This window comes from Pithys albifrons, chromosome 9 (genome assembly GCF_047495875.1).
Source record: "Pithys albifrons albifrons isolate INPA30051 chromosome 9, PitAlb_v1, whole genome shotgun sequence".
NCBI classification, from domain to species: domain Eukaryota; kingdom Metazoa; phylum Chordata; class Aves; order Passeriformes; family Thamnophilidae; genus Pithys; species Pithys albifrons.
The window spans coordinates 21870999-21898950 of NC_092466.1; the positions used below are offsets into that span (position 1 = coordinate 21870999).

At 40.4% G+C, this 27952-nt stretch overlaps 1 protein-coding gene across 12 annotated transcripts in view; it reads right to left on the bottom strand.

The window, feature by feature from the left end:
- Positions 1-27952, bottom strand: part of USP54 (ubiquitin specific peptidase 54) — a 92369-nt gene that overhangs the window by 42281 nt on the left and 22136 nt on the right. For 4 of the 12 annotated variants that reach the window (XM_071564036.1, XM_071564039.1, XM_071564047.1 and 1 more), the window contains 3 exons: positions 8979-9049; positions 7279-8117; positions 4668-4760 (listed from right to left, as the gene is read on the bottom strand). In XM_071564036.1, coding sequence (XP_071420137.1) covers positions 4668-4760; positions 7279-7425 — 240 coding nt within the window. In that variant the 5' untranslated portion in view covers positions 7426-8117; positions 8979-9049. Of the gene's footprint in view, positions 1-4667; positions 4761-7278; positions 8118-8978; positions 9050-11534; positions 11552-17789; positions 17833-22535; positions 22637-27952 lie in introns of those variants that run through there. The other 8 variants (XM_071564042.1, XM_071564044.1, XM_071564043.1 and 5 more) reach the window with 5 other exon arrangements.

A 27952-nucleotide genomic window follows, 5' to 3' on the forward strand; every position in this document is an offset into this window, starting at 1 on the left:
AAAAAAAGTTAAAACAATAAAAGTAATTATTATATGTATTTTAGCTACTATTTTACCCTGAAATACTCCCGTGACTTGAAGAAAGCACAAAACACGGGGATGAAATCTTTGCAACTAGCCTATTACTGTCTTAACCACATGATGAACATTTCATAACAGATCATTCCATTTCAGGCAAGTGGCTAATCAGAATCAATTACAGTCATTCCACTTCTTTAAAGCACTATAAACCTTACTGTTCTCAGTTTTCGTCTTAGACAACCGTATCACTTTTACACAGAGAATTCATATTCTTCCTGCTTTCGTTGCACATGACAAAACTACAGAAAAGACCAGCCCTACTGGAATTTATCAATCAATAGAGCATTCTTCACTGCGACCTACAAAAAACACTCTGTCCTATATACTGGCACTCTGGAGCTCCCAGTACAATCCCTGGAAGGAGAACAAACTCTCTGTGGCATGCTCAGTACAGAGGACGGATTTCCCCCTTCCTGCCCTCTTCCAGCTGTGATAAACAAAACACCAAAGCAAAGTCATGCTGAAGTAAAGGGAAAATAAACCCAAACATAATAGGCTTCAACATCAACAATAAATCAAAAAGCTGTTCCAGTGTTACAGCAGGCAAACCACATAGTGGTAAGGACAGCTTGTGTACTGAAAAAAATATTTAAATAATGTGACATCTTAAATAATAGTGTTTGGGATTCCAGCACAGAGTCTGTAGCTCTCTCTTGTCTTTTTATAGCTGATGGAAGGTTCCTTCAAAATAACCAATGAACGGATGTCTGGAATGATTTCAAGGTTCATTTTGTAGCCACATAAAACATGGTGAGATAGCACAGCAAGTTTTAAAAAATCACTTCAAGAATTTGTGCAATTGAAGTCTTCAACGTGGTACAAAAATAAAATGTGATTTGACATCAAGTATGACATCACTGTCCTGTGATCCCACATTTAAAATTACAAGTAGTATTTTGAGACCTAGTTCAGCATTTACAGTAAATACTGTGCATGACATCAGAATCCCTAGAAACAGCTGTAGCAAGCCAAGAAAGCATGGAAAAAAATACAACTTCTTCAGTGTTATTCCAAGGCTAAATTTAGCTTAATGAAGACTATCTTCCTCTAGAGTCAATAGAAGAGGATGTTGCCTTTAGAGAAACTTTTCAGAGCCAGAGAAGAGCACGAACCCTCTCTGCACAACATGGGAGGTATCAGGTGTCTTGTGAAGGGACCCTGAAGCGGAGCGAGGGGACTCCACAGAGCCTACTCCCCACAGGTATTGTCCCTTTGTCAGGCCAGGCTGGAATCTGAACATGCCAGCACGCTCTGAAGAGGAGCCAACATGTCCTGCCTCCACCTGGCTTGGTCTGGACACGTATTTTGGGCAGATCCACCTGACAGCATGCAAGGCTAATTACCTCTCCCCAGACCCTAATGGGAGATTTTCGCATGGTATAGAGCTCCAAATCTTGTGTTCCCACTGGATCCAGTCACATCTTCTCCCTCATCTTAGCAAAGCCTAAGGCAAGATTCAAGAGAAAGAAGATGTCAAAGACCTGGAGGCTAAGCTGGCATTACCCTGGCAGGACAACAGTTAAGGCTTCCAGAGCAGAAAGGAGAGCTGGGGCAGGGGCAAAGCTGAGCACAGAGGGCAGAGGAAGAGCACAGAAGGCACACTCTTGGTGATGCTGGCAGTATCAGGTGCACATTAAGCACATTATCCCATATGTCTTACACAATTTTACACACACCATGTACCAGACAGACAGACTCATACAGGAAGGAAAAAATAGAGCAATTTGAAAACACTGGTCCAGAGGGCAGCAGAGAACAAGCTTGACAGCCTTTTCCCCACTTCTGCTGCCTGCTTACAGATTTATGAATATGACTATGTCCATAGTTTGGGGCTGTCCCTTGTGCATACCCCTACCTTTTCAGCACCATGCAAGCAAGTGAACCTGTTTCTGCTGTTCAGAGTTTCTTTGAGGGGTGAGGGGAGGTTTGAATCCTCAGTTTCACTTAGAGTTAAGTAACAACCTTTATTACTCACTTTTATATAATATTTGACTTGACAACAACACAAAAATGGGGGTGGGACTTTTCAAACACACATCATCATTTTACAGAAGATGATAAAGGTGGAAGCATGTCACAATATCACCCAGAGAAAAAATGTTCTGGGAACGAACAGGCTTGGGTAGAACAGTGCAACAACCTCCCATGAAGAACAGATTGTAAACAGTGAAAATGCTAACTTTTTGATCCAGTTGGAATTTGTTTACTTTTTCAAATATTGGTTACTGCCCACATTCATAAATACTTGTCTGGCTAATTCTTTAATTGTTTACACATTCTTTAGAGTTTTTGTGAGCTACAGGAATTCTTCACACAAGAAGATATAAGTTTCCTAAAATGTGCAAAAGTAGGAGAGGATTTGGTACAACATTGTATCTTTTTTGGAAACTAAGGGTTGTAACACCTCCTGGCTAAGCACAGCATTATTAAAAACTTGAGATAGAAAAAAACCAAGAACAAAAAACATACAAAAAATCCTTGCAGATATATATGAGTGAGAAGAGAGAGCAACAACTTTTTCACAGGCCACTTAATTTAAAAAATAAGCATATGGCTGCAGGCATGCAATTTGTGAAATCTGCCACTCTACCTGTCACTTCCAGGTTTATAATAGCATACCATACACTTCAAGACATCAAAATCAACGAATTTACCAACAAAACAAAACACTCTTTGACCCAATGTCTGCTTTTAATACATATATTCCAGAGATCCTGTCATCTTCCAGTCTGACTGCAGTGCTTAACCTCTCATACTGGTACTGGTAATGCACATGCATCTTTGTCCACAGTTCATCTTTCAAGACCAGTTACACAATGGCTCATCCTCCCCGTTTCCTGCAATATCCTTTCACACCCTCTCCCTCTTTTCTAGTAGTCTCATACAGAAAGATTTTTAACTATTATCTTTATATTAAAACCAGGAGTCTGATGCAGAGCTGAGGATCTACTTTTGTTCATGGCAGAACCTGTCTGATCTCCTGGTATTTCCTTGCCATACCTTGCTGTTAGGTGAAACTCCAGATCAGCAAAAGCTTACACTGCTGGTCATTTCCTAAATCCCTTTCTTTCTGATCTTGGCTAATGAAGAATGCAAACAATCACTTGGCAATACTTGAGGCCATGATCCAAAAAATACCTTCAAATTACTTATTCCACTGAACTTAAATGAAGTCAAACCAGATCACGACAAAGTCTTGCCATTTCCCTTTAAGAAATGGAATATATTTAATTCTCCATCTTTTTCTTTGTCTGGATAGCTGTATTTCTCACTATGGATGCACTATCTTGCTCCTAGCCCACTGTTATATCCTCTTCTGATGATAATGCTGTAAATTTCATTCTGTCTCATCATTTCAACAGATATGTCTTGAGACAAATTTCCCTTCAGTAGGAAATAACTCCATTTACTTCATGCCTTAATAGTCTCCTCTTTGCTGTTATTTGTAAGGGAAAACACCTCAACAACAGCCCCAAAACTCACTAGATAACTCATTTCAAGCCTTTCTCTACCACAGCACCTGTAAAGTCACTTAACAGCAGCAAGATGGCTATTACACCATCAATATTGCTGTGTGAACTTCAGATCATCTTAATTTAAACCTTGCATTATGTTGCCATATTTATTAGATATGCTGTCTGTCCTTTTCTTACTGTACACATAATCCATGACATAATAAATTCTCCCAGAATTAATTTATATTCTTAGTTGGATTTCACAACCCAAATATGACCAAAGAAAAAGTCTGTCTCAATTTCAGAAGGAAAATTCACTGCTCAGGAAGATTACAGATGGCATTTTCGTCATGTTTGCATCATGTCCAGTTTTCCCACAAGAAGCTGTGGGTTTGAAGTAGAAAAGGAGGCCACAAAAAAACCCAGAAGTGCTACAAATTAATTGGCAGAGACAAATGGAGAGACAGGATTGCACAACTGACTCAAGTAAATAGCAGTACTCAGAATCAGAGCTGGCATCCAGATCTTACTGTCCAGGCAGACTCTGTGACAGTCAGCTACTGCATCTGCGGCTACAAACAGAATTGATGTTCTTTAAAACAGAGACTACAAAGAGTGGAGCCATTTAATGCAGACATCAATATTTACAGTAGAAAACAGCCTTTTAGTATTACATAATCAACAGTTTTGAACAGAAAGGCTTAAAGCTAAATGGCCTTCTCCATCCTCACATTTAAAGTAGGTCTAAAGGGACAGGTAAACGCTGATGAGCATATTAACTGTATCCAGTCTTATATTTGTACACTAAATGGTAAATCAGAACAAATTAAGCAAACTTATATTTTACTGCCTGAATTAATCTTTCAAACAACATAGAGGCTCACAAAGACCTGAACACTACTGATAACAGTCCTTTTATCTGAAAATTCATGGACAGTACTTATACAGATGTTTGGCTTGCACATATTTTAAAGGCAGTACTATAAGGGCCCTGGACCAGTAGCTATCAGATTTACCTTTGCTCTCCCATATTTTCAGGTGCAAGTTTGATTACATGTATTAATCAAATATCATAAATATTTCTGTTCAACATTTTTTCAAAATGGTTTTCAATTTATTTCTAACTTTTACCTTAAGAGCACAAAAGATGCAAGAATCACCCATACATTTGTGCGTCGTGATTTGTCGGAAACTGCGGCGAAAAATGTCCAGATGCCAGAGAACCTGAAACACAAAAAGGGGCACAGCCAATTTTATGAATATATAAAATAAAATACTGCATAAACCTCTGATTAAAACATGCCAAATAATCCCAGAAGTACATTCATGTCAACAGCAAACATCACCTTTAAAAAGGAATGCCTTTTATCTAACTGCAAGTTGACATTTTCAACTTTCTTCTGTAGCTGTAACATTCACGTCGGCCAATTTACAATAGGACCTCCCTCTCAATTTCTTGCCATGTACTTTTAGATTAGAAAATTCACTTCTTTGTTCACGTGGCAGTGTCAGCCTAAACAGCCCCTGTCCTGACTGCTCCCCTGTGCCAGCAGTAGGGCCAGCTGCTGTGCAGCCCCACCCTGGGGCTGGGCTGAGCTGCCAAACACCCCATCCTCTGCTGGAGCCAAACACTTGCCTTCCTCCACCTCCTCTGCAGCTTTCTTGTTCTGAGAAGAAAGACCAAAGGCTGCAAAAATGGAGCACCAACAGCACATACATTAACAAGTTCTTGCTAGTAAAAACGGTGAAACGTTAAAAGCCATTATGCCCGATGTTATCATTAGTAAGTGCACTTACAGGCCATGATTACTGACAGATTTCTAACCCCAGCCTGTTTGGGCAATTACACCTTTCTCTCAGGACAGGTAGGGTGGTAGCCAGGTGGGGTCACACTTTATTCTTAAGCTTTGCCACTAAATTTGTGCAGTCTTGGGAAACTATTCCAATTCATATCTGTAAACCAGCGGAAATAACCCTCTCTGAGGTTTCACAGTCAGCTCTTTATGCACAAACGTGGCAAGTCCTGCCTATCTGAGCTTCAACTCACAATAACTGGGCTTTCTTGTAAACCTCAGAACCACCAGCCTTTCAGAAGGCAGAAGCTTGCACTGAAAGAAGCCTTGACCTAAATCACATCGTGGCAGGTTCCAGACAGCGGCAAGGTCTGGCTAAATGCTTTGTTAGCACAAACTTCTTATTTCTGACCAATTTGTCCAGAGCAACTCGCTAGAAAAGTTTAGCACTCTGAAAGTACTCATGCTGTTTTCAAGAAGGGTTTCCAACTGGAAAAATCTGTCACCTAAACCATAATATTCAATAAACGTGTTTTTAAATACAATCCATAAAGTTTCCCAAAACTTCAGAATTGCCATGGCTGTGTTTATACTCAAACTCTCCCTATAATTAAGAGCCTGGGAGGCAACATAAGCCTTGGAAACATCTGATTACACACAACATTCCTGAAGAACTACTGCAGACTTTACAAAAAGACAAAAAAACGACATTTAGGAATGAGTCAATTTTTTTAATGTAATTGCCTTTAGAATTTATCTGGAAGGTTTAGAGAAATTCTTAAGAATTAAGGAGCAACAAAGATTCAAGTGCATCTCAGAATGAGTGTTAAAAAATGAAGATAAGCCCCAGAAGTATACATTTTATGAAATTATTACTGTCTCACTTTTTTTTTTAATTTACCTTTGATTTTAAGCATTTTTGGTATTCTATCTCCCTTGAGCTTTAGTAGAAAAGGGCTTTGGTAGGAGACTAAAGGCCAAATCAGAGGCTTTCATCTTCATGTCTGGCATGCAGCTGGTGTCAGGATCTACTGAGTTCTTACCCAGGCTCAGGAAGCAATCAGTGATTATGCCTTACAGCTTAATAAAGGTAATTGATACCGAACATCACTGGAAACTCCACTTTTCTTATGATAGCTTCTCTTTGTACCCAGTGCTGTATTTCCTAAAATATTAAGCCTATTGAGGGACATAGATATAAATATTTGTATTATTTGCATTGGGAGCTATCTGGAAGCCTGAAGTCAAGAACCTCATAGTGCCCACAGGAAAAAATAATATAAAACCAAACCCATAGTGACACAGTCTGGGCTGCACAGAGAAGCCACATGAAGGGATGGAAACTGATGTGGAGAAGGGGTTTTAAACCCTGCTGCCAGAACGACTGAATTTCAACCATCAGACATTCAAAACATCTAAATGATGACAATAAAGCAGCCATACCACTCTACTGAATTTGACACTGGAAAAAGTTTCTTCTAAATGAAAAGGTAAACAGTCATTTAAACTAAGCTACAAATCAGCAGTTAGAAAACTGAACTACATAAAAAAGATCTTGTATAGGTATTACCAAACCTTGAATTTGACTGGTTCAATAAGCAAGTTAAATTTAGAGTATACATACATACTGCAAGCTATGCAATATTCTATTATTTTAAAATAAACTTTCTACATGTGTTTTTGTCTTTGGTTGACATATCACAAGTTTACACAAAAAAGACATTCAAGTACAGTTATATACTGTTGATTTCACCAGGAAAACATGAAAATGAAGAAAACCTGTTCTATAACTCAACTAATCTGCATTTCCAAATGTAGCTTTATTCTATCTAGGCCTACAAACAATGACATACTCAAGCTTGGCTATATTTGTTCCACAGTCAAGCCTAAGAAAATACTGCAACAGACAGAGGGCAAACACAGAAACATTCTTTATTCCATGCTCTTACCTGTAGTGCACTATTCAGGAAGCAACTGTTCTGTCCTGGCTCGTTGCTGAGACCTTTACTGGGTGCTATCGAGGTGGTATTTCGTGGAGTAAACATGCCCTGCACATTCCCCCGACCCACCGAAAAGTAATTTCTTTTCCAAGACATCTTCCAGCTTCAGCTGTAGAAAATGCAGGTTTAGGCTGGCAGAGTATTTGACTTGAATCTTCCCTTCAAAAAATTCAAAACTGGAACAACATCCAATCTTCCTTAAACTACAGTTTAAATACTATTTATCCTTTTGCTAGGACACGAGCAGTTTGCTTCTTTTAAATCCAGCCTGGGATGCTATTCTTCATTTGTTGCTTACGTGTGCAAAAACCTCTTTTACAAGCAGCCACATACAATGTTTTCAAAGGGAAGAAATCCATGGCCATGCAAGTTCATCTGTTATGCTGCTTCTCCCTTTTCCAAACAGGCAGTAACTTCAGGGACAGCAAGGAGGTCCCCAAAGCAAGAGATATAAAATGACAGCTACCACCCACACCCCAAAAAAAACAGCTTCTGTAATCCTTCTATAATCTTCCTTCAGAAGATGGGAAAAATCCAATTAATGCGGGTGCAAAGAAACCAAAACCAAAACACAACCTTGGCCGCTCCCTTTCAGTTACATCTGTCTGGGGTGATGAGAGAGACATTATCCTCACAGGGGAAAAAGAAGCAATTCCAGAACTTGAGAGTGAAGAGCTGTAAAGAACGAGAAAGTCTCCAACCCAGTTCTTCTAATTCTGCATGCGATCTTTAGAATTTCTTCTCTTGATCCTCCTTTTGCAATCGGAATGCCCAGCCGTGCCAGAAAGCTTAAGAGAGAAAAACAATCAAAGGCTTGCGTCATTTAATTACTCTCTTGGTTTTGCAGTGTTCTGCCAAGACCAGTGTTGCCTCACCTCCCACAATACACTGAATCTTCTGAAACAAAGCAAAAAAAATAAACCTTCCTCCACCCCAAAAATAAAAGAATATCTAAAGAACAGAGAATTATGAGAAAAGCATGGAAGAGAGCAAAGAGGCTTGGAATATGTTGGAAGGGTTAAGAAGGAAGTTAGATTAAAAAAATAAAACACAACATTCAAGTGAACCCCATGGCAGTTTTCATACATATCCTTTACAATCCTGTAGTGTTAATTTTCATTAAGATCTCTTACTCATTCAAGCAGTTGTACAAGGATTTGTGATGCTGTGAATACGTGCCAGCACAGTGTCCACCCTAAAACTGGGATTTTGCACTGGATGCCAAGAAGACAAAGGCACAAGACTCATCCCTGACTCAGCAGCCCACAGCTCTCTCCAGGACAGAAGTAGTCTCCAAACTTTCCTCATCAGAAACTGTCTCTAAAATGCCATTTAATCTACATACATGGGATATACAATGCTGTCCAAAAGACACAGAGGCTTCTGGAGAAGCCAGAAGAATAAGTAAACAGAAACTGCTCTTCTCACTGAGAGTTCACTTTTCCCCTCATCGCAAGAAATGCAAAAAAATTTATTTAAGAAAGCCCTAGAAACAGGAACTACAAGATTCATGGAAAACACTTTTTAAAAGTTCTCACAAGTGCAGTCCACCTATACTTACAGAAACTTGCATAATATTTTCCAGGGACATTCCCAATGACGTTTAGGATGATCCCATATTTGATACACATAATAACAATTGAAATTACCTATTATGGCTGGTAGGAGCAAGATGACTCTAATCCAAATGTACTCAAGTATTCATTGCAGCACGAAGTCACTACAAAATAGACATATGCAGAGTTTGTGCATCAACAAGAATTAACTGAGAGAATAATATCTTACAGGATACCTTGGGTATCTGTGAGGGCACATTTTTCACCTTCCTCACAACTATAAATTCTTCATCTTCTGGGAAAACACAGAAAGAACTTCTCCAATATCTGCAAATGGGTTTACAGCAGCCTAACACATTCCCTTCTAGTAGTATTTGTTTGTACTTTTGTTAAACTCACTCTGCAAATATTAATGAAGTCTCATCATTGCTGTAAGGCAGGCAAATATCTACATACAGATGAATAGTCTTCTTGGTTCCAAGTGTGCCATGCAGAGTTTCAGATGTGCTTGCAGGCAGCAGACACAGACCATTACCATGCCTGTCACGCAACATTCCCAAGCACTGAACCCACACAGGACTTCTTTCAAAGCCATCTCAGCCTTGGCCCCTTTCTTTGCTCAATATCTTAATGAACCATGAGCCAACCATATTGTGTGAGGTAATTCAGTTTCAAGCAACAATTTAGGGATCTCTGTAAACCAGCACCACTTGCAATAGGTGCAGCAGCTGAGTGTGCACCGTAGAGATGCAGTGAACGCTGCACGGAATGAGTCAAGACAGGCAGTGCTGCCTCACAAAACCCACTGAACCAAGCACTGTCTTCTTTCTGCAGCACCTACAAAAAAATGGAAAATGTAACCCAAAACATGCCCAAGATGCACAGCTGAGAGCAGCATCTATTCAGTGGATTTCAAGTTCAAAACAAAATTCTGCTCCCAAAATGGGCTTACTGTAAAACTAACTTTTAAGTACTTTTTGGGCCAAGCTGTCTCAGTTAGGACAGTGAATACATTTTTTACTTCATTTTTATTGTCTTGGAACCAGAATCAAGATTAGAGGTTTTGTGGTTCACCTGTCATTGCAGCAAGACTATTTCAAGCTGGTCCAAACCCTCACAGTAACTGTGCAAGCTCAGTACCTGCACTGCATCTGCACAGGCTTAGCAGGACTGACTTCTCACCTGATGCTGGCCATGATCACTCACAGGAGCAAGTTTGGTTTGCTCATTTGGCCACATGACCCTTGCAAAGCTAAGAACAGGCAGACACTTCAGCTCATAACCACCCAGTTAGGACAAAACCAGGTCTCTGGGGGCAGGCTCACACTGTGCCAAACTCTAAACTATAACAGCTCATGTTAAATAAAGTTATACAAATAAGGAGTAAATAAAATGTTTAAAATTAGTATTTAATAAAAAATTAAACCCAACATTGTAGCTGTTCCCATCAATTTGTGCTGTTTGGTAGTAGTTTTCTCCAAGAAGCAGAGAGGGTTCCCAGTCAGAGAGACAGGCTCAGCAGACAACAGAGGCACAGGGCATCCCTCCAGCAACACAACCCCAAAGCAGAGCTGGCCACGGTTCACCACATACTTCTGTCCTGAAGAAAGCCAAGTCTGTCCTTTGCCAGCACAGCACTCTACAAGATGTACCACAGAAGATTTCAGGACCCTGTTCATCTCCATATTCCCTTGCTAAATCAATCACATAGAAACATAACATCTCAACTTGCATCTTTTGTTCTCTGGCAAGGTCCCACTGTCACTCTTCATTTTAAGGGAGGAGGGAAATGTAACAACCCGCTCTTACTGCAGTCTCATGTCTCCCCAAACATTTTAGGGTACTGCTTGGACCCCCATTCCAGACACATGCTTGAATTACAACAATGTGTTTAGGAAAGAAGATACTTCCATTTAACATTAGGTATGGCTGAAGCCACCAATTAAGTATTTATCACTACTAAATAAAAGCAGAGGTCTAGAATTTACTGTTCATTACTTATATTTCTGAAGAAACTTTCAAAACACAAAACAAAGTAAATGCTTCAATGTGTGAATGTGTGTGATCTTTGAGAAGAAACTGCTCACCCCCAATATCCAACCACCTTTTCTGGTAGGAGGGAATAAGTAAATGGTGTTGAGGGCAAACAGGTCCTTCACTTGCTGCAAAATCTCTGAAAGCCTAAATGGTGAGAAACAGCTTCTAAATCCCTTATTTAAGTACTTTTTTCATAACAAAAAAAAAGAAGAAAGACTGATGTGTCCAATACAATGGGATCTGGTCAAGGTTTTCATGCAGATGCCTTCTGACAGTGTGGCTCTTTCAGTGAAGAAGCACAGAATGTTCCCATTGACTGATCCTGTCGCTGTTCTCAGCTAGAGGAAGTTTTTAGAACCAGAGGTTTAAGAACATACTTTCTCCACATAGCTGCAATGATGAAATTATTTGCTAATTTCTGTATGGATTAAATTAAGTAAAATGGCAGAGTTACCAATATTAGGGCCTTCGTTTACAGTTTAGACACCTGAAAAGACAGTCAGCTTTGCAAGTCAGTTTTAATTCAATCTTGAAGGTGATGAAATAAAATAGAGGGATGGGAAAAGCTCCCAATACCAAATAACCACGAGGCTGGATGAAGCAAAGAATTACCTCAAGGTAAACATGCCTGACAGAAGTCAGCTGCTGCACAACCCAAGAGTACGTGGCTTCCTGCTCTTGAGGATGTCTCTTTTTGAGATTCTTGGCTAGCCAGAAATGCTGGACAGATTTATTTGCACACTTAGATGATAAAGTGCAATTACAAAAAGGCAGATTTCCATTCATCTCTATTATCAAGAATTTTTGGACAGTACAAAGGGGACAACAGACAAAAAAAATCATCTCTGCTTTATGCATGCATTTTCTGTCTTGATTGCTACACTGGGAGAAAGGGAGGGAAGGAGTGATTTGTTTTTCCTACCAAGCTCACACCCATTTCTCAGTCATCCTCTTAAAGGAACAACTTAATTACCTGACTCTGTGCTTCTCGTGCCCACTGCGTGGAACCAGGAACTGGGAACTGACAGCACCTCACAGTGCCACTGATGCCCACAACAGACTCACACTCATCTTCCTTATTTTTCATTGTGCTATTGCACAATTCTCAGTCTCTGAACTGCTGTCAAGTTACAGCAAAGCTTGGAGTATAAGAGACCTTAGGCTTACTTCACAGAATTCTGCTGGAAATAAATACCTGGAGCTTGCAATGGCTACGATAAATGCTCTTTCAGACACTGGGGAAACCCTTCCACTTCATTGATGCAAAAGGAATTATCCAAATGTTTGGCTGAAAGTTGCTAGTAAAGACCATGCCACTGATCTTGAAGAAAAGTTTCCCCAAACCCATAGATGTACTACTTCAGAAAGTACAGGTGCAGCAAATCTGACCAACTGCTACAGGTTTCTCAGAAGACACAAGAAAGGACATTTCTGAGAGATCACCTCGTGGTAACGGAAACCAAAACTGAATGAAGTAGACAGAACACAGAGCAAACCAGCGTAACAAACATCTAAATTTGGTCACTAGGTATTTGTACAGCCTTTAATCAGGATACTTGATAGGTCAAATTGCCTTCTGGGAATGCAGCTCCCTGAAATGGGAATGTCGGCATTACTGCTTCTGTAGTGGTTGGAAGCAAAAAACTGAACAATTTTACAAAGAAAGAGTATATTTCTATACAGACTTTTCAAACCAATAAGTAACCCACAAAATATGAAAACAAACTCACTCCATGTTCCTGTTAAATGCTCAGATCACCAAGGGGCACAGGCAGACCACATTCTACAGAAACACCCCAAGTGAGGCTCTCTGCAAGTTCCTCAGGTCAAGTATAGGTTTATATTGCATGAAAATACTCTTTACAGCAGATGCAATTCTCCTGCTTCCTCATCCAAAATGCTCATAGGTTTTATAAAACTCTAGTGGACTGCCTCTTGAAACAGTGTAATGAAATATTGCAAACACTTACCTAATCTGAATCATTTGATTTTAAGCCTGACAGTCAGCCAAATCTATTTAAAGAGCATCTTTCACAGTTAAAAAAAAAAATCACAGCAGAAAGCATTGGCTTTGAACTGCAGAAGTTTCAGCGATGATGGAAGGCTGAAAATTTCCACCTTCTGCCTCTCAAGCGGAACATCTCTGCTTCTTCCCACCTGCCTGCTGGTTCTCCCCCAGGGCTACCAAGTCTTTTCTGCAGCCCTTCCTGAAAGAAGGACATCAGCTGACAGACACCTGTGTCCTGTGCAAACTCACAGCCAAACAGACCTTTGTTCAGAATTGTCACTTATCCTGTAGAGCTACTAGGACAGTAGGGTAGCCGTGCCCAGAGGTTCATAAAGCAGTTAAGAGGACTCAAAGTATCCAGCTGGCTTTCAAATAATTAGAAAAGCTTTTAACATGCACCCAGTAAAGAGCTCTAATACAACACGACATTTATTCAAAGGTAAATAACAATTAAAAAAATAAAGGCCAAACACACAGCTCTCCTCTAAAGCCAGCATTGTAGCCTTTTCTGATCAATAATAACTTAATCAGCAAGATAATCTAGAAGTTTCTGAAGTAAAGCATCTCTACTTAGACCCTATAATTTATAAAAACCCAGTGTGGGATAGTTGAGTAATAAGGACTTCTGTTAGAGGACAAACAATGAGAAAGAGGAGGTCAGAACTAGAGATGCGAATACCACATTATTTACTTTGTGTGGGGCTTATTTCCAAAACACACTTCACTCCCCAGATAAAACTTTTACTCATATCAGAAACATGATATTAATAACCACTGACCTCATGCATCACAGTACTTTCAACACATGCATTTGCTGTGGAGGTTACACGGAATGAAGGCAGAGACACCCAGAGCCTATTTCTGAAAATCTTTGGAAACAGCAGCCCCTCTTTATGTTACACAGCCCTGTTATCTCAGCAACTCTTCTCTGACAGTTGAAGAAGGAAGGAATATATGTGAAATTAAGAGAGTCTGCCCAGCCTTATGGAAATTCAAACCCTTTCAAAACAATTTCCACTCCCTTCACAGCTGTCCAGCTCTTTCAAGACTGCAGTACATGATAACAGAAGCTGCACTACAACACACCTGCATTTCCAAAGTGCTTATCCTCAAGCTTTGTATTACTTTCTACATGAAATCTAAGTTTATTTCCCCCCCAGTCTGTATTTAGAAAACACTCCACCTTCCCTCAGGCCTGGTGCTGGACATTTCACAAGGAGGAAGGGTGGGGTGAAACCAGCTTTTCATCCCACTCCACACGGAACTTGTGGAGTTTGGATAAATGGGAAAAACATGGCAGCTTTCAATGTTATGCAAGTGCTCAAAAGCAGCTAAACATCACCAAATCCATCCTGTATAACACAGAAAATCATGACAAATAGGAGCAGGGCAGCCGCCAACCATATGGAAGGTTCTGGTTTGATTCTAGAGAACACTCAGCTGCCAGTTACTCCCTTTACAAATTTCAGTTTGGCTTTCCAAAGGGCAGCTGCACCATGAATTCAGTATTTAATTCAGTCTTCAGATATAAACATTTTGACTGCAAAATTTGGTATTTTACACCTATCAGCTATTGCAAAAAGATTTCAAGGCCCTTTTTCCTATGGCACCTTATTAACAAAAAAATTATCTCATCTCCCTTCTAATAATATCACTGACCCAAGAAAACAAGAGTTTTTCTACTTTAGCTTGAAAATTCCAGCCCAACAATGACGTAAGAGTTCCCAGAAGCTTTCAGAAGTAGTCAGCACTATTCAACAACATATGGTTTAATGACTGATAACTTTTTAAAACCTAGAATCCTGTTGCCATTCTTTTCCTGACCTTGCAGATTTTCACTGCTGAACAGAATTCTTCCTCTTCTGTGACAGCTATCTTGTTATAACTATGAGTTTTCCTGTCAATCTTCACACCCCATCCCTTCCTTAAAACAGAATTCAGTAGCAATCACCTCCCAAATCATACACTGTTCCCATTACAGCACCACAAACCTCTGTTTCATTGAACTCTATTTATTCTACCTTGATTTCAGTTACATTTGGAACAACTGAATGTGTTAACAGACAAACATCCATATAGAATAACAACCATGAGTAAACAAAAAACCAGATTTTGCAGGAAAACAAGCCAACAGAAGAAGTCCAGCACACTTAGCACTTGGATTTCAAAGAAAACAATGCAGATTAAGCAAAGGCAGCAACACATTGAGAGTAATAATAGATTTTTACCAAAGAGATGGACAGTTTTGGGGGAAAAACAGGTCTTTCCATTGATGTCTTAAGACTCTCAAAGTCAAATACTGCAATCCACTGTTCTGCCCAGGTAGTGCTCAAGAGGAAAGATGACACTCAGGGCAGGAATCAGTTTCCTTAACACGTGCATTTCACAGACTTTGACACCACTGCCGAGTGAAAACCTCCACAAAGGGTGGGCAGACAATTCCCACCTCCCTCGTGACCAACAGCTGGGACCAGACAATGCATTTGTTAGTACTGTAAAAGCATTTATTTCCTCTCTCATTTCTCTTAGCTCAGGACAGCATTTGATATTAAAAAATAGTTCTAGATCATTCTCAAACTATTAATTCACTGGTTTTTGTGTTTTATTCATAACGCCATTACCACATATCAAGATGGCTTGCAATTCTCATGTTCTTAACAGACTAATAACATACCAACGTGTAAAACTAATCCAGTCTAGATGAACTTACAAAAAGAGAGAGTAAAGAGTGAGCAGCAGTTTATGGTGCCTGTGCTGGGTCCCAGTATTAGAAGCTTACACAATTTTTTCCTGTTTTGCCAAAATTGACAAGCAAAAGGAGCACTGCTGCACTGCAGAACATTATATAGATTCATACTTCACATAAAAATATAAAACCATGCACCCAGCATCCACAACATGCTCATTATTCCTCTTTTTTTGAGCAATCATCTGTGCTGTATAGCTATAAATAACACTTCAGCAGAATCACGAGTGTGCACAAGCATGCATAGGCTGAGTTTAAGATCATTACTCTTTAGTTTTAGAGGAATAAGTGTAACTAATAAGAACAGAGAAACTAATTTTTGCTTCATTTGGCTTTGTATATGGAAGCATTTTGCTGCAAAGCCCACAGAAGACACTTGTGCACATGACAATAAAAAGCTTACTAGACCAAAACATCCCATATCCAGGAGCACTAAATAGCACAGGGAAAGAGTAAAACAACCAGGTTGGGGGAAACATGTCATGACACCAACAAGCAGGAACAGACAAGCAGGGGGAATAGAACTCTAAGCCTCATTTCTTGCTTTTTGTACAAGTAGGAGACCAGTACAAGAAAACATCTGATGGAGGCATTTAGGGAATTATAGAGGAAAAGACTCCCTCTGCAAGTTGGTGAGCTGGGTCCTTTCCTTTTCTAAGTAGGAAGCAAATAGACATGACCAACCCTCAAAATTTTACATCCCAAACTAGAAAATAAGGTGCTTCTAATATGCTGCCATGGCTTCTCTGTGCCTCTTGCCCCTCACAACCTGACCTGGCCAACTGGTCCATGGCTGGCTGAGGCAACAGCCACAGACATCCTGTGCAAGACCCTTCCCAGCTGCAGCCCCGTTCCATCACACCATCCCAGGCACTCACTGGCACTTTGGAGGGCCCTCCCTGTGTGCTTTAAATAAAAGGATAATGACAACTGAATGCACAAAGTCCTGAGCTCACAGTTGATCATCAAATACAAGCGAGGTCATGTAAAAATTCCTGCAAACACAGGAAAGGAGCCCCTCTACAAGAGCATATTCAGTTAACTACATTATCTGAAATTTTACCTTCTTTGAGAAGCCCCTTACAAATGGACAAATTGCTTAAATTTTTCTGGTATAAGACATCTTCTGAACAAATATTTTGGAGAACAAAACCACCCTGATATCTGCTAATCAGGCAGTTGTAATAAAAGCCTTCAAATCAAGTTTAACCTATTTTTCCATGTGAAAGTTGGAGTAGATGGCTAAAACAGCCAAAAAATACCTCGCCTGTCATACATGGTATACTTGTCAAACACATTTCAGAAACTCAAATATTGGAGAATACACACAGTACACACAGATGGAGCCTCACGTGTGCAAAGCAGATTGTGTAAACAAGTTTTCTGAAATACAGATCTTTTATTTTATGTTAGAACTAACAGTAAGGTGAAGCCATATGATTTGAACATAAATTTTCACAAAACAATGGCCTCTTTGAATTCAAAGTCTGAACTCAAATTTCTAAATCACAGTTCAAAGAGACTGGATCTCTAAGTCTTACCAGGCACTATCATAAGAAACTACTTCCATACTGTTTTAAGAAGCTTATAAAATTCTCCCCAAGATTTTAAGGTATTAAAATCTGTAAGGAAGTTGCTGGGAAAAAAGACCCAAACCCAAAGTTGTTCATTTTATAAAATGCAGAAACAATGACACAATTACATTGTATAAAAACCAGGCTTATAGAGACGATGTTATTGTTTTCATTCAGAAAGGTTATTTCATTTTCACCAGAAAAGTACCGTGAAACTACCAAATGCAAAAGGGATTATTTTGTGTCCTGCTGTGGCCTAGAGAGATCCACAAAGCATGAAAGAGACCCTTGTTAAGCACAAGCAGGCTCTGTCCTAATGGGTCACAGAAGCAGAAGCTGTGCAAATGCAGTATAATACAAATTGAACAGACCAGTTGGGTGTTGGGGAAAGAAAAAGAAGAATGATGTCAACAGCTTTGATTTATTTTTTCTCTGCCTGGTGATGAAATGACCCTACTGAGTGGCACCAGAAGCTCCCTATGAAAAAAACAAAAAAAGCCCCAAAACAAAACAGGAAACGCTCAAGAGGAGATACATACCCTGGAAAGAGTCCTTCACATAACTTGCTCATTGCCAGAAAAAGATCATGAGGTAAGGTAAGGTAAGTCTCACTAGTTCTTTTGGCAACTGGAAGAAGCCTGCTAACACGAAATTGAAACAGAATTATGAAGGTATCCAGGAAACTTATAATACATTTAATCAGCTGGTACATGTGGAAAGGAAAACACTCTTAACAGAACTTGTTGCTGTTGTTATTTTAAAACAAAATGAAAAGGAGCAAATTTAAGGGTATGTAGACATGCCCCCATATACATAAATGAAGCCCGGCCTGACAGCACTGCAAATTACCCAGCCAACAACAAATGGTAAAGGCACCAAGTTCAACAGGGAAAGAGTAGCTAGAGAACACTACAGTCTAGCTCAACATCACAACAGGATTTCAGCCTGTAAATAAAAGGATGGTTCCTTCAGAGATTTTGTTTAATTCCTTTCAGCAGTAGTTCAGCTGTTTCAATGCTGCTGTGGGTCTGAGCTCCACAGAAAAGCAAGCAGCTACTAATGTTACTCTCCCAAATCCGAAACACGTGCCTTGCAGAAACCACATACCCTTTAAACAGCAACTCCCAGGAGTGCTGCAAGGTTAAGCACAAAGGATTACACAGATCCTGTCTCAGTCCAACACAGAACACATAAAATTTAGAAAGCACAGCATCCTAAACGTGTATGTTACATTCTGTGTACTCAGCTCATCTTTTTTGTCCCTGAAGAGAAAAATACCCAGCCTACAATGATGTGTGCCACCCCTTAAGCAAAGTGTCTCAGGGAACAGGGCTGGAGCACAGAGCAGCTTTGGGGAAAGGTCTCAGGCAAGAGACAACTGCAGCTCTAGGGGTTCTTCTGCTCCAACACACGCAGCAGGGAATGGGAAAGTAATTGGGTCTCACTATGTAAGTAGGCATTTGGTTTCTGGCTTCTAATTACAAGTGTGATTCTCAAAAGCATGGCTGTGCCCTGCAGCACCTTTGGGGGCAGAGGTACAGCCCCATCCTGCCCTGTCCCTACTGCGGAGATACCAAGAGTGTTCAGAGATGGGGGCTCCAGGGACTGTGGGCTATGGCTGATCTCAGACACGGCACAAGGTTTCTGCCAAGGTATCTGGGCCACTCAGTGACGGACTGGCTGGGAAGCCGAGACATGGGTGGTAACAGGAAAGTTGTGCACAAGCTTAGTTGCATTTTGTTTTCTCTAGGGTTTTTTTAATCTTCACTTTTTAAAAAAACAAAACTTCTAGTATTACTTTAAAAAAATTTGTCTTTTTGAATGTTAAAATCCTTTCAGGCTTCTAGGAACTCACCAAAGGACAAGGGTTAAACGTGAGCACCTCAAACCCTGTAGAGGACTCCACATCCTCCCGCAGCAACCCAAAATGGTCTCTAAGGCTTGCTTCTTCTACAGACTCTACTACAGATTAGAAAGTCATGCCTCCCCCACCCTAGAATCTCCTGGAGCTGGTGACAGAACAGTCTTCCCCTTCCAGCTGTACAGCAGTCACATGCCACTTGTTGCCCACATCTCCTCTTTCCAAATCCTGTTAGTGCAAGACCTTTTGCTATTGCTCCAGGCTCACGTCAACAACCATTGTAATGCTGTACAATAGAACTTGTTTTCCCCAGAATTCCCTGGAGAATACGCTGGCAACACAAGAAGTGCTGAAGAGATGAAGCAGTTGTGTTAGCAACTTGGTGCAGAAAGAAACACAGATCCAGAACACCAGTCACACAGCAAAAGGACAAAGGCAAACACTGCCTGTTTAAAGTCCTCTCCCTCAGAATAACCACCTGACATCTGGGAAAGCAACACCTGGGACAGCTATCCTTATCAAGAAGGGTTACCACAGCACAGTGGTAGTTTCAGTCATGTCATTACATCACAATAAATGCTGTGTTGAGAAATCATTTACAAAATTTTCCTTCAGTGCTAGAAGAAAGCATTCAAACACACTGTTACTACAATTATTATTATCATCCATTGCTTAACCAGCATTACAAGTCACACTTCCTTACACACACCTGTAAGGGAAACAGGAAAAAATAAGACTATTTTATCTAGAGTAAGAGTCTGTGCATCCTTCCTCTATGATTAAGAAAATAAATCACACATGTATGTGCCTGCACATGTGCAACTAAGTGACTGATCAGGAAAAATCTTATGTTTCTGGTCAACTGGAACTGAAGTCACTCCATTTGAAGCTGAAGTTCTCTGAGCTTGAGCCAAAAAGTGTGGTGTTAGATGTATTTTCTTTGCTGGACTAGAAGGACATTTTCCTGGTTTTTAGCATTCTCTTTTTTCCCAGTTCACCTAAATTCTCCAACTCCAATATACTCTGGTGACCCAGGCACTCAACAATTTAGGGTAGCAATAGTAACACACATCCTCTTGTGAAATCAAGTACACGAGAAGCTTCAGAGAAAATTTATATTAATATGCATGCAATTCCACATTGGTTAAAAGGACTATTATTATGTTCCAAAGCATCAGAACGTGAAAATATGCAACTGGAAAATGGATGAAATGGCACGGCTGTGACACAGTATTCTTCGGAAGAAGTAATCTGCTCCCACATCTTATATCTTTGACAACTCCCAGGAGGAACAGCAACTGATTAACATCAGCTGGCTCATGGTGGAGTCAGAAACTGTTGTATTGCAAAACCTTCTTCCAAATGCATTCATTCCAGCTCTCTTCATTTTGCTTTTTGATTATATCTACTCAGAAGGGTAGTCTGAGCATAAATTTCTCTAACATTGCTTTGACTATATCCCATTATTCCCCCTTCCCATCATATGCCATTCTCCCTTCTAAGGGTCCTCAAGGCCAGCATAATATTGACTTTCACATTTGTAAGTGCATTATTAAATGCTGCCCCAAATGTTGATGGTGCCAGTCTTCATCAGCCATTAGTTACAATATAAAACAAATGCTTCTGTTTCTCCTCCCTCAGAGAAGATGGAAACATACCAAAAACATCTACAAAACTATCTGGTTATCCTCCAAATCACTCCTTTCCTGCCAAGCACGGAGAAGCTCAGCAGCAAAGCAGCAGGTGTGCCAAAACCATTGTTCATCCTGACAGCCACCACAGTCTGCTTCCTTCACTCCTCAGGCTGTTTGTCATGTTTCTCTGGCCTTAAACAGAGAAGTCTTTAACCTGCAATCATCCTGTGTGGGTTTATAAGACACCTAAAACTCTGAGACCACTGTTGTAACCTACAGCCATAACTATATTATAAACAAACAACTTCAAAAAACACAAACTCCTGTATGTCCACTGCAACACTTCTCGCTCAAAAAACCCAACAGGTTTCTTAAGGGACACTTAAAAAAAAAAAAGGCTAAGGCTGCTCTAACCCCCACAAAGTTCTAGAAGGACACATCATCTCAGACAGGTAATGTCTGCGAGTAACCTTATGAAATAACCAAATGAAGCCAAATCTCAGGGCCACTAATGTAGTGAGGAGGGCACTTCTCTCCCCACCCAAACGATATGGGGAAGGCAGTTCACACTTAGGCTCTCAGAAGCAAATTCAACCCACAAAATTAGCACTTTTAGAGGGACAGCCAGAGGGGAGGAGAGGGGGTTGCTTTATTTACTACTCGATTAGTGACTCAAATCAACTTATCAAGAAGTTAGGGCAAGGAAAGTGGGACTTCCTCTTCCAGACATGGATCAGATAAACCCTGCCTCTGCAGACTGTGATCAATATCTCTGTAATCCTGGTCTATTCTTGGCTGCCTATTATTTCTTAAAAAGAATTTGGAATACATTTGAACAGGCAGAACGTTTACGACACTGAATGATGAGTACTGGAACTGATATATGGATTATTCCCCCCCTCACCTCCTCTAATGACAAACTCTAGAACCAGATTTATCATTTTGTGGAATTAAAACCTCTGCTTAGTGTCACCAAATGTATCAAAATAGTGTGATGGATTTTTTTTTCAAATTTACTAATTTAAACAGAGAGGTACTTCTTTCTAAACTGAAGCAGTGAGAATTATGGAATATAGTGATAGACTTTCAACAATCACAAAATAATTACTGATTTTGGAAACAAGATGCTTTACAAAAGGCAGGGGATCAGGAAATCAGCTAAAGCAAGGTGACTTTTATAAATCAACACATTAAAATAAGAGAAAAGTTCTATCTATATTTAGCACCTTATTTTATTATCAATTTTCTAGCACAGGAATCATCAAGTAGTGGGAAGGAAAACGAATATAACTAATCAAAATGTCTAGTGAGCTTCTGTCTAGGTTATACTTACAATTGTAAAGTAAAAGGGATTGGAAATGAACTACCAATATCCCTTCCAGCTATGACAATCATTAAGGTGAGAAGAGATTCTGACTGGCTTTATCTTCAAATTTATCATGGATACCACTAGACAGAAGCAGCTATGGCATGGTGGACCAGAGGCAGCTTATGCCTTAGAAAGTGCCTTTCACACAGGTAGAACATCATAAATACAACACACGTATATGAAACACCATTAGACAGCAGGACTGGAACATTGAACAAAAAGCCATTAACAAACTGAAGCAATACTCTTTCTTTACATCTTAGAAACAAAGACAAGCCACACTGAAAAGCAGAATTTTCTACCTTTCAGTAACATAGATAGGAGAGAATTCCTATGACAACTTGGATTCAATTAAAAAGTCATGTCACAGCAGTGGTGACACTGAATTAAAGCAACAGATTTAAAAATTAGAAAGACCTACCTTTCAGAAGCCACTTTCTGTTTATTGTGCAAACTTCACACGGGTAATTGCAACAAAAACTGAGTATCAAGAGCAAGCTGGGAAGGCTCTCAGAGGACTCACTGCTGGAGTAACTGCTCTGAGTAATACTTGCACGGAAAAATTATTTAAGGGAGGAGGAAAGAGCTAGAATAGTGTGGGAGGGGACGACCTGCTGTTTCAAACAATAGGAAGCTGTTAAAACAAAAACACAAGGGCCTCCCTCAGCACAGGAAAGTCTCACTGGAAAAGCACTGCCCTCGCTGCCACCTACCAGGCAGGCAGCTCTGAGCACAGAGATAAGACCCGAAGCCCTGCCCCACTTATTGACAACTCCCTTTGGAAACAGCACCAGGCAAGACCAGGGAAGGTTTTCCACCCCCTTTTATAAAAGAGATCAGACTGGGAGCAGAGCATAGGGAGACAGGGCTGTCAGGGATGACTTCATTTTACAGCAGCAGCCTGCCTGTGTATGGCTCTCATGTGACAAGGCAACTGGAGAGGTTCCTGCAAACTCTTCAGTCAAACATGAAGGGTGTTTTCTCATAGGAGAGATTGATAACCAAGAGCAACATGTAGCCAGTTAACAGAAAAAATGGAAAGGACTCAAAAGATGGCCTCAGTTTTGATCCTTCAGTTTAGAGCTCTGCAGTTGCAATGTAAATTTAAAAGCACGATTATTGCAGGACAATTCCTGGAACCATCCCCTGTGGTTCAAAGCCATTGATACCGATCAAGATAAAAAGAAGTTTGTTCAGAAAAACAGCTTGCTACCTCCAAAACCTCCCATAAGCTCAGCAGCAGCATCACTACATGATTATTCCCAGACACTTTTCCGGTGCCGCTCCAGGACACGGGGGCCATCCACACTCAGCATCCATTTGTTCTAACACGGCCACGTTCAGAGCACGGACAGCAAGTTACTGGATATCCAAGACCAAAATAACTTTAAAGAAAACTTTGGTTAGGTTACAAAAAAACCCAACGCACACCACTGTCTTTCTGCCCCAGCACAATATAATGCTAACAGGATCAGACTGAAATATATTTCTTTGGACCATACAAGGTATGGAAGATACTATCCCCAGAGGGACCATTTACCTAATAGAAACAAACAATGCAAAAAGGAAGCAGTTGGAATACAATTAAATCAGTTTGCCTTAAGAACAATTCAGTCCTGCAAGATAGAAGGGGCTGAGCCAAGTTTTAACTATGTCTTTCCATAATGATAGACTTTTGGAGGGACAAAAATAGGAGAACAAGAAAAGAAAAAATACAGCTAAGGCACAATGGTCTAAGCACTGTTTTACCTCATGATGCTTCTACATAGCTTTTTGTTTGAAAAAGACTTAGTGTGTGCAAATTTCAAACAAAATAATTTTCTAAACTGCATTAATGGTGGCAAAATTGTAAAGCAAAAACAGTCTAATGTTCAGTCATCATGCTGGGCTCAAAACCTGGTTCACAGCTGCGTGTGGTTAAAACAGCATGTTAACTCTGTAGCACTGTCTCCTCAAACAGCTTGTTTCAAGAAAGCCAAGCCACTTAAAAACAGTTTGCAACACCAACAGAGACTTCCAGGCAGAAGCAATATGCCAGTCATAATTTTTAGCATACAAAAAGAGTGACCAAGCCTTCCTTGTGTCTCACATTATTACTCAGATCTCCAGTTTTCCTCTCAAATACCTGTACAAGTCTTACCAAGAGTTAGTAAGTCCATTGTTCAAGTGGCATTACGTCCATGGCTCAGTGACCTGAGCTTGGCAAGCACCCTTGCAGAGAAAACACTGGTCTCTACGCTCCCTCAGTCCTCCTCATTCCAAAGGACAAAGCATTGGCCGTTTCATCTCAGACACGAAGATCTCCCATGCCTCCATCACCTTCGCTGCTGAGGGAATATGAGCCAACGTCTATGAAATGTCAGGAACATCTAAACCAGTAATACCAAGAGTTTTGTAGTATTGATATTTACAAATTCCTATTTGCTTCAGCCTCAGTTTCCCTAGTTTCAGAACTCTTTCTCAGCTTTTTTATAAAATGCTCCAGGTGACCACACATACTTGTGTAGCTACTAGAAATACGGATCAAACTGTGGACATTTTCAAACACCTACTTTGACATCATTTTGCACAGTCCCTCAGCACACGGATAGGAGAGACTATCAGGTACATGTCTATACAACACCCAGTTCTTCAATACTTTGGTGCATGAAGACAGTATGAAAATCATTTCTAAATGCTTTCTTTAAAGCAAGATCAGTTCCGTTTCCATCACACCTAAAATTAAAACTTTTTAAAATCATACAGCAGCAAAGGACAGGTTGAACAACTCAAACAGTACACAGGGTTCTGTGTCCTGAAGAGAAGCAAGGGAACACACCCCCAGCCACAAAGCACAACAGCACTGCTGCACTTACACAAGAGAGCTTTGCCAAACATACCAGCTAAGAATCTGACTCACTGCCACCAAACCAAGAAAGAATTCAGAGCAATTACCACATTTTTGCACAGAACAGGAAGGAAAAAAAAAGGGCATTTCAATGCTTCTAACAGTTCATCTAAATTAGGACAGCACAGCAACCCTCAAACAGTTCTGGTCAAGTACTGCAACCCCTTGGGCTACTGGGACTGACAGCAATGCTAGTAATTATACAGTCATACACAAAGCTACCTCAGACTGAAATGAGGCAGGAAAACCCGGCAAACTAAAGCAACACGGACAAGCCCAAAATCTCTCTCTCCGCCTCCTCTGCTTTTCTGCTTTGGGTCAGAAATCTGAGAAGCAAATGTAGTTGCAAATAACCCTATCTATTAGAAGCATGTATGCCTACAGCACACATTCATGGTTGGAAAGATAAAGAGAGATTGCCAAGGAAAATTACAAAAGCGTAAGTTAAAAAAAAAATTTGAAGAAACAAAGTATAGACGACAGAGATGAAATAACCATTCTCTTAATACTGAAAACAGTTCTTTTCCCAAAGCCTGCAGAGTCATATGATTTCAGCTTCCTTCTGTTCTTGCAGATCTTGTAGTTTTTTTACCCAGCAAAGGCTATGCTAGCCCTTCCCTTCACCTTCGAATAATTTTCCAGCACAGCACTCCTACTCATAGAGCTGTAAATGTCAGCACATTTAGTACGGTTTAAATACCAAAAGTTTGTCTACATGGAGAAGTTTGTCAGGAATAAACGCTTCATGGTGAAGATGTAGTTTCCTGACTGCCAACAAAGACGCTGGTTACAGAAGTTCCTGCCCACCTTTCACAGATCAGTTCTTCCTATTTCATCTGATGTTCTGTTCTGCAGATGGCAGCCTGTGTAGGACCACATTACAAACTGCCTCATGAAAGCCATCTGGGTTAAAAAAACCCCAGAAAATAAAAGTATGAAGTGGGCTACTTTTGTAATTTCAGTTATTCAGAATACAGAGCAGTCCCACAGTATGCAACTGAAAACAGCACGACACAGACCAGCAAACTACAGAGAATACAGGAGCACAGAAACAGCAGCTGCTTTATGAGCTCTGCCAGCAAAGCCTAGACACCATGTAGATGTGCTACTAGATCCACTAATTCCTTGCACAGGTAACTTACAGCATGTTTTATGATACATCTGTGCCAATGTGACAGCTGCAACCAGGGCTGATCTGCTCACTGTCACATGCCCCTTCCACTCCCCTTATGCTAACACTGGTAAGTTTGCAAAGTAACCTATTATAGGGTGGTAAGTTGGCAAAAAACAACTACCAATGGAACTTGGGTTTTTTCTCATCAGCTATCTCAGAATGCGGAATAGTAGGCTTGGTGAGCAATGCTGCTTGACAGTGGCCTGAAGTTAGATCCTCCTACCCGGGTAACAAGGCTGCCCCTCCATGTGCAGTCAGATGCCTGTGTGGCAATCAGTAACACAGACTAAAGGTGCGGCTTCATTTAACTGTGGGAAACACCAGACTGTGTCAGTCTGTTTGCTTTGCCCAGCCTCCTGCTCCCACTGCTTCTGAGCACTGCACGGAGCACTGAGCAAGCTGCATGAGCCACTTCAACCCAGAACACTCAGCTGAACAAGGAGAGAGGAGGGGCACCCAGTCAAGACCCAGCCACTTGCCCTGCCCTGGAGCAGCCACAGTGAAACTGCATTGGGTTAACAAGACACTTGCACTCCAGGAAAGATCAGCTCAAAACAACTGCTGCAAATTAACCCCCCCGGTTAATATTTTCTAGTCTCTTTCTTTTAGGTAAGTGCATTCTTCTAGGACAGTGGTTTTTAACTTAAAGTGTGCATCCCCTCTACTTTTAAGAAGTCTGAAAACAGATGTTTGCCCCCTTCATTGAAAACCTTTGAGGTCAAAAAAGTTACTTCTGTGAATATGGAACAGTGACTATCAACAATTTCTGTTTTGGTGGGTGAGGAGTGTGGAGAAGGTGGGTTCAGAAAAAGCAGCTCATGTTCCCACATCAGCAGTGCAATTTTCAAGAGGGGAAAAAAGCCTATAAAAAGAAAAATTTAGGGCAATGTGTTCAAACATATTGGGCACATACATGTGCTGTACTGAGCTGACCTCGTCCACATGGCAAGACAACTGTTTAAATACAGTCTGGAGAGGAGGGAAGTACTTTTTCTACATGGCTTGCTGTGGTAGGGTGGACACAGCCTTAAAGCCAAATGGACCCACATAACAAAAACTAATAAAAAACCATACTGGTTTCTCTCTTACCATCTAAGATCTGCTTTCATTTAAATCATGTGACCTGGAGCTATTCAAGTAGCTTGTAAATTACAAGATAAGCAAAAATCTTTTTTTGACATTTCTCAGTATTTCTAAATAACAACCAAGCATTGATGTTTTGGTAGTTATCAAAAGAGAAACAGAAATACTTTTCAAGACTATTCAGAGTCTGACTAATGTGAGGCCAGAGCTTTTATGCACTCCACTTTCCTTCAGTCTCTCAACTGCATATTCTCATGCTTGCACAATTCCTTCCAACACAGCAACACAACCACCCATTCAGGGTAAACAGCAACGCAGGTGGAAGGACAAGCCAAGGTAGTTTGAAGTCAGATCTGCTCCTCACTGATCACTACACAGCCCCACAAGTATTTTTTGTGGAGACTGGCTTGCAGCGGTAGGACCAGTTAAATTATTTGAGAAGATGTAGTCTAAACTAAAATCTAAAGAAGTTTTAAAAAGCAGCTTAGAAGCAATGAAGTTCGGTTCCATTCCAAACCTTAAGCTTTGAAAAATTAATCTGGCTTATTTGTAACTTTAAGAGTAAAATGTTGGTATACACACACAGTATTTTCCACTTAACTGCAAAAGCTGTTTTCTTTCTTATGTGTTTGTGCCACAAGGCAGAGTGCGCCTCATTGCAACCAGTCTTTCTTTTGGCAGATGAGTCAAACCA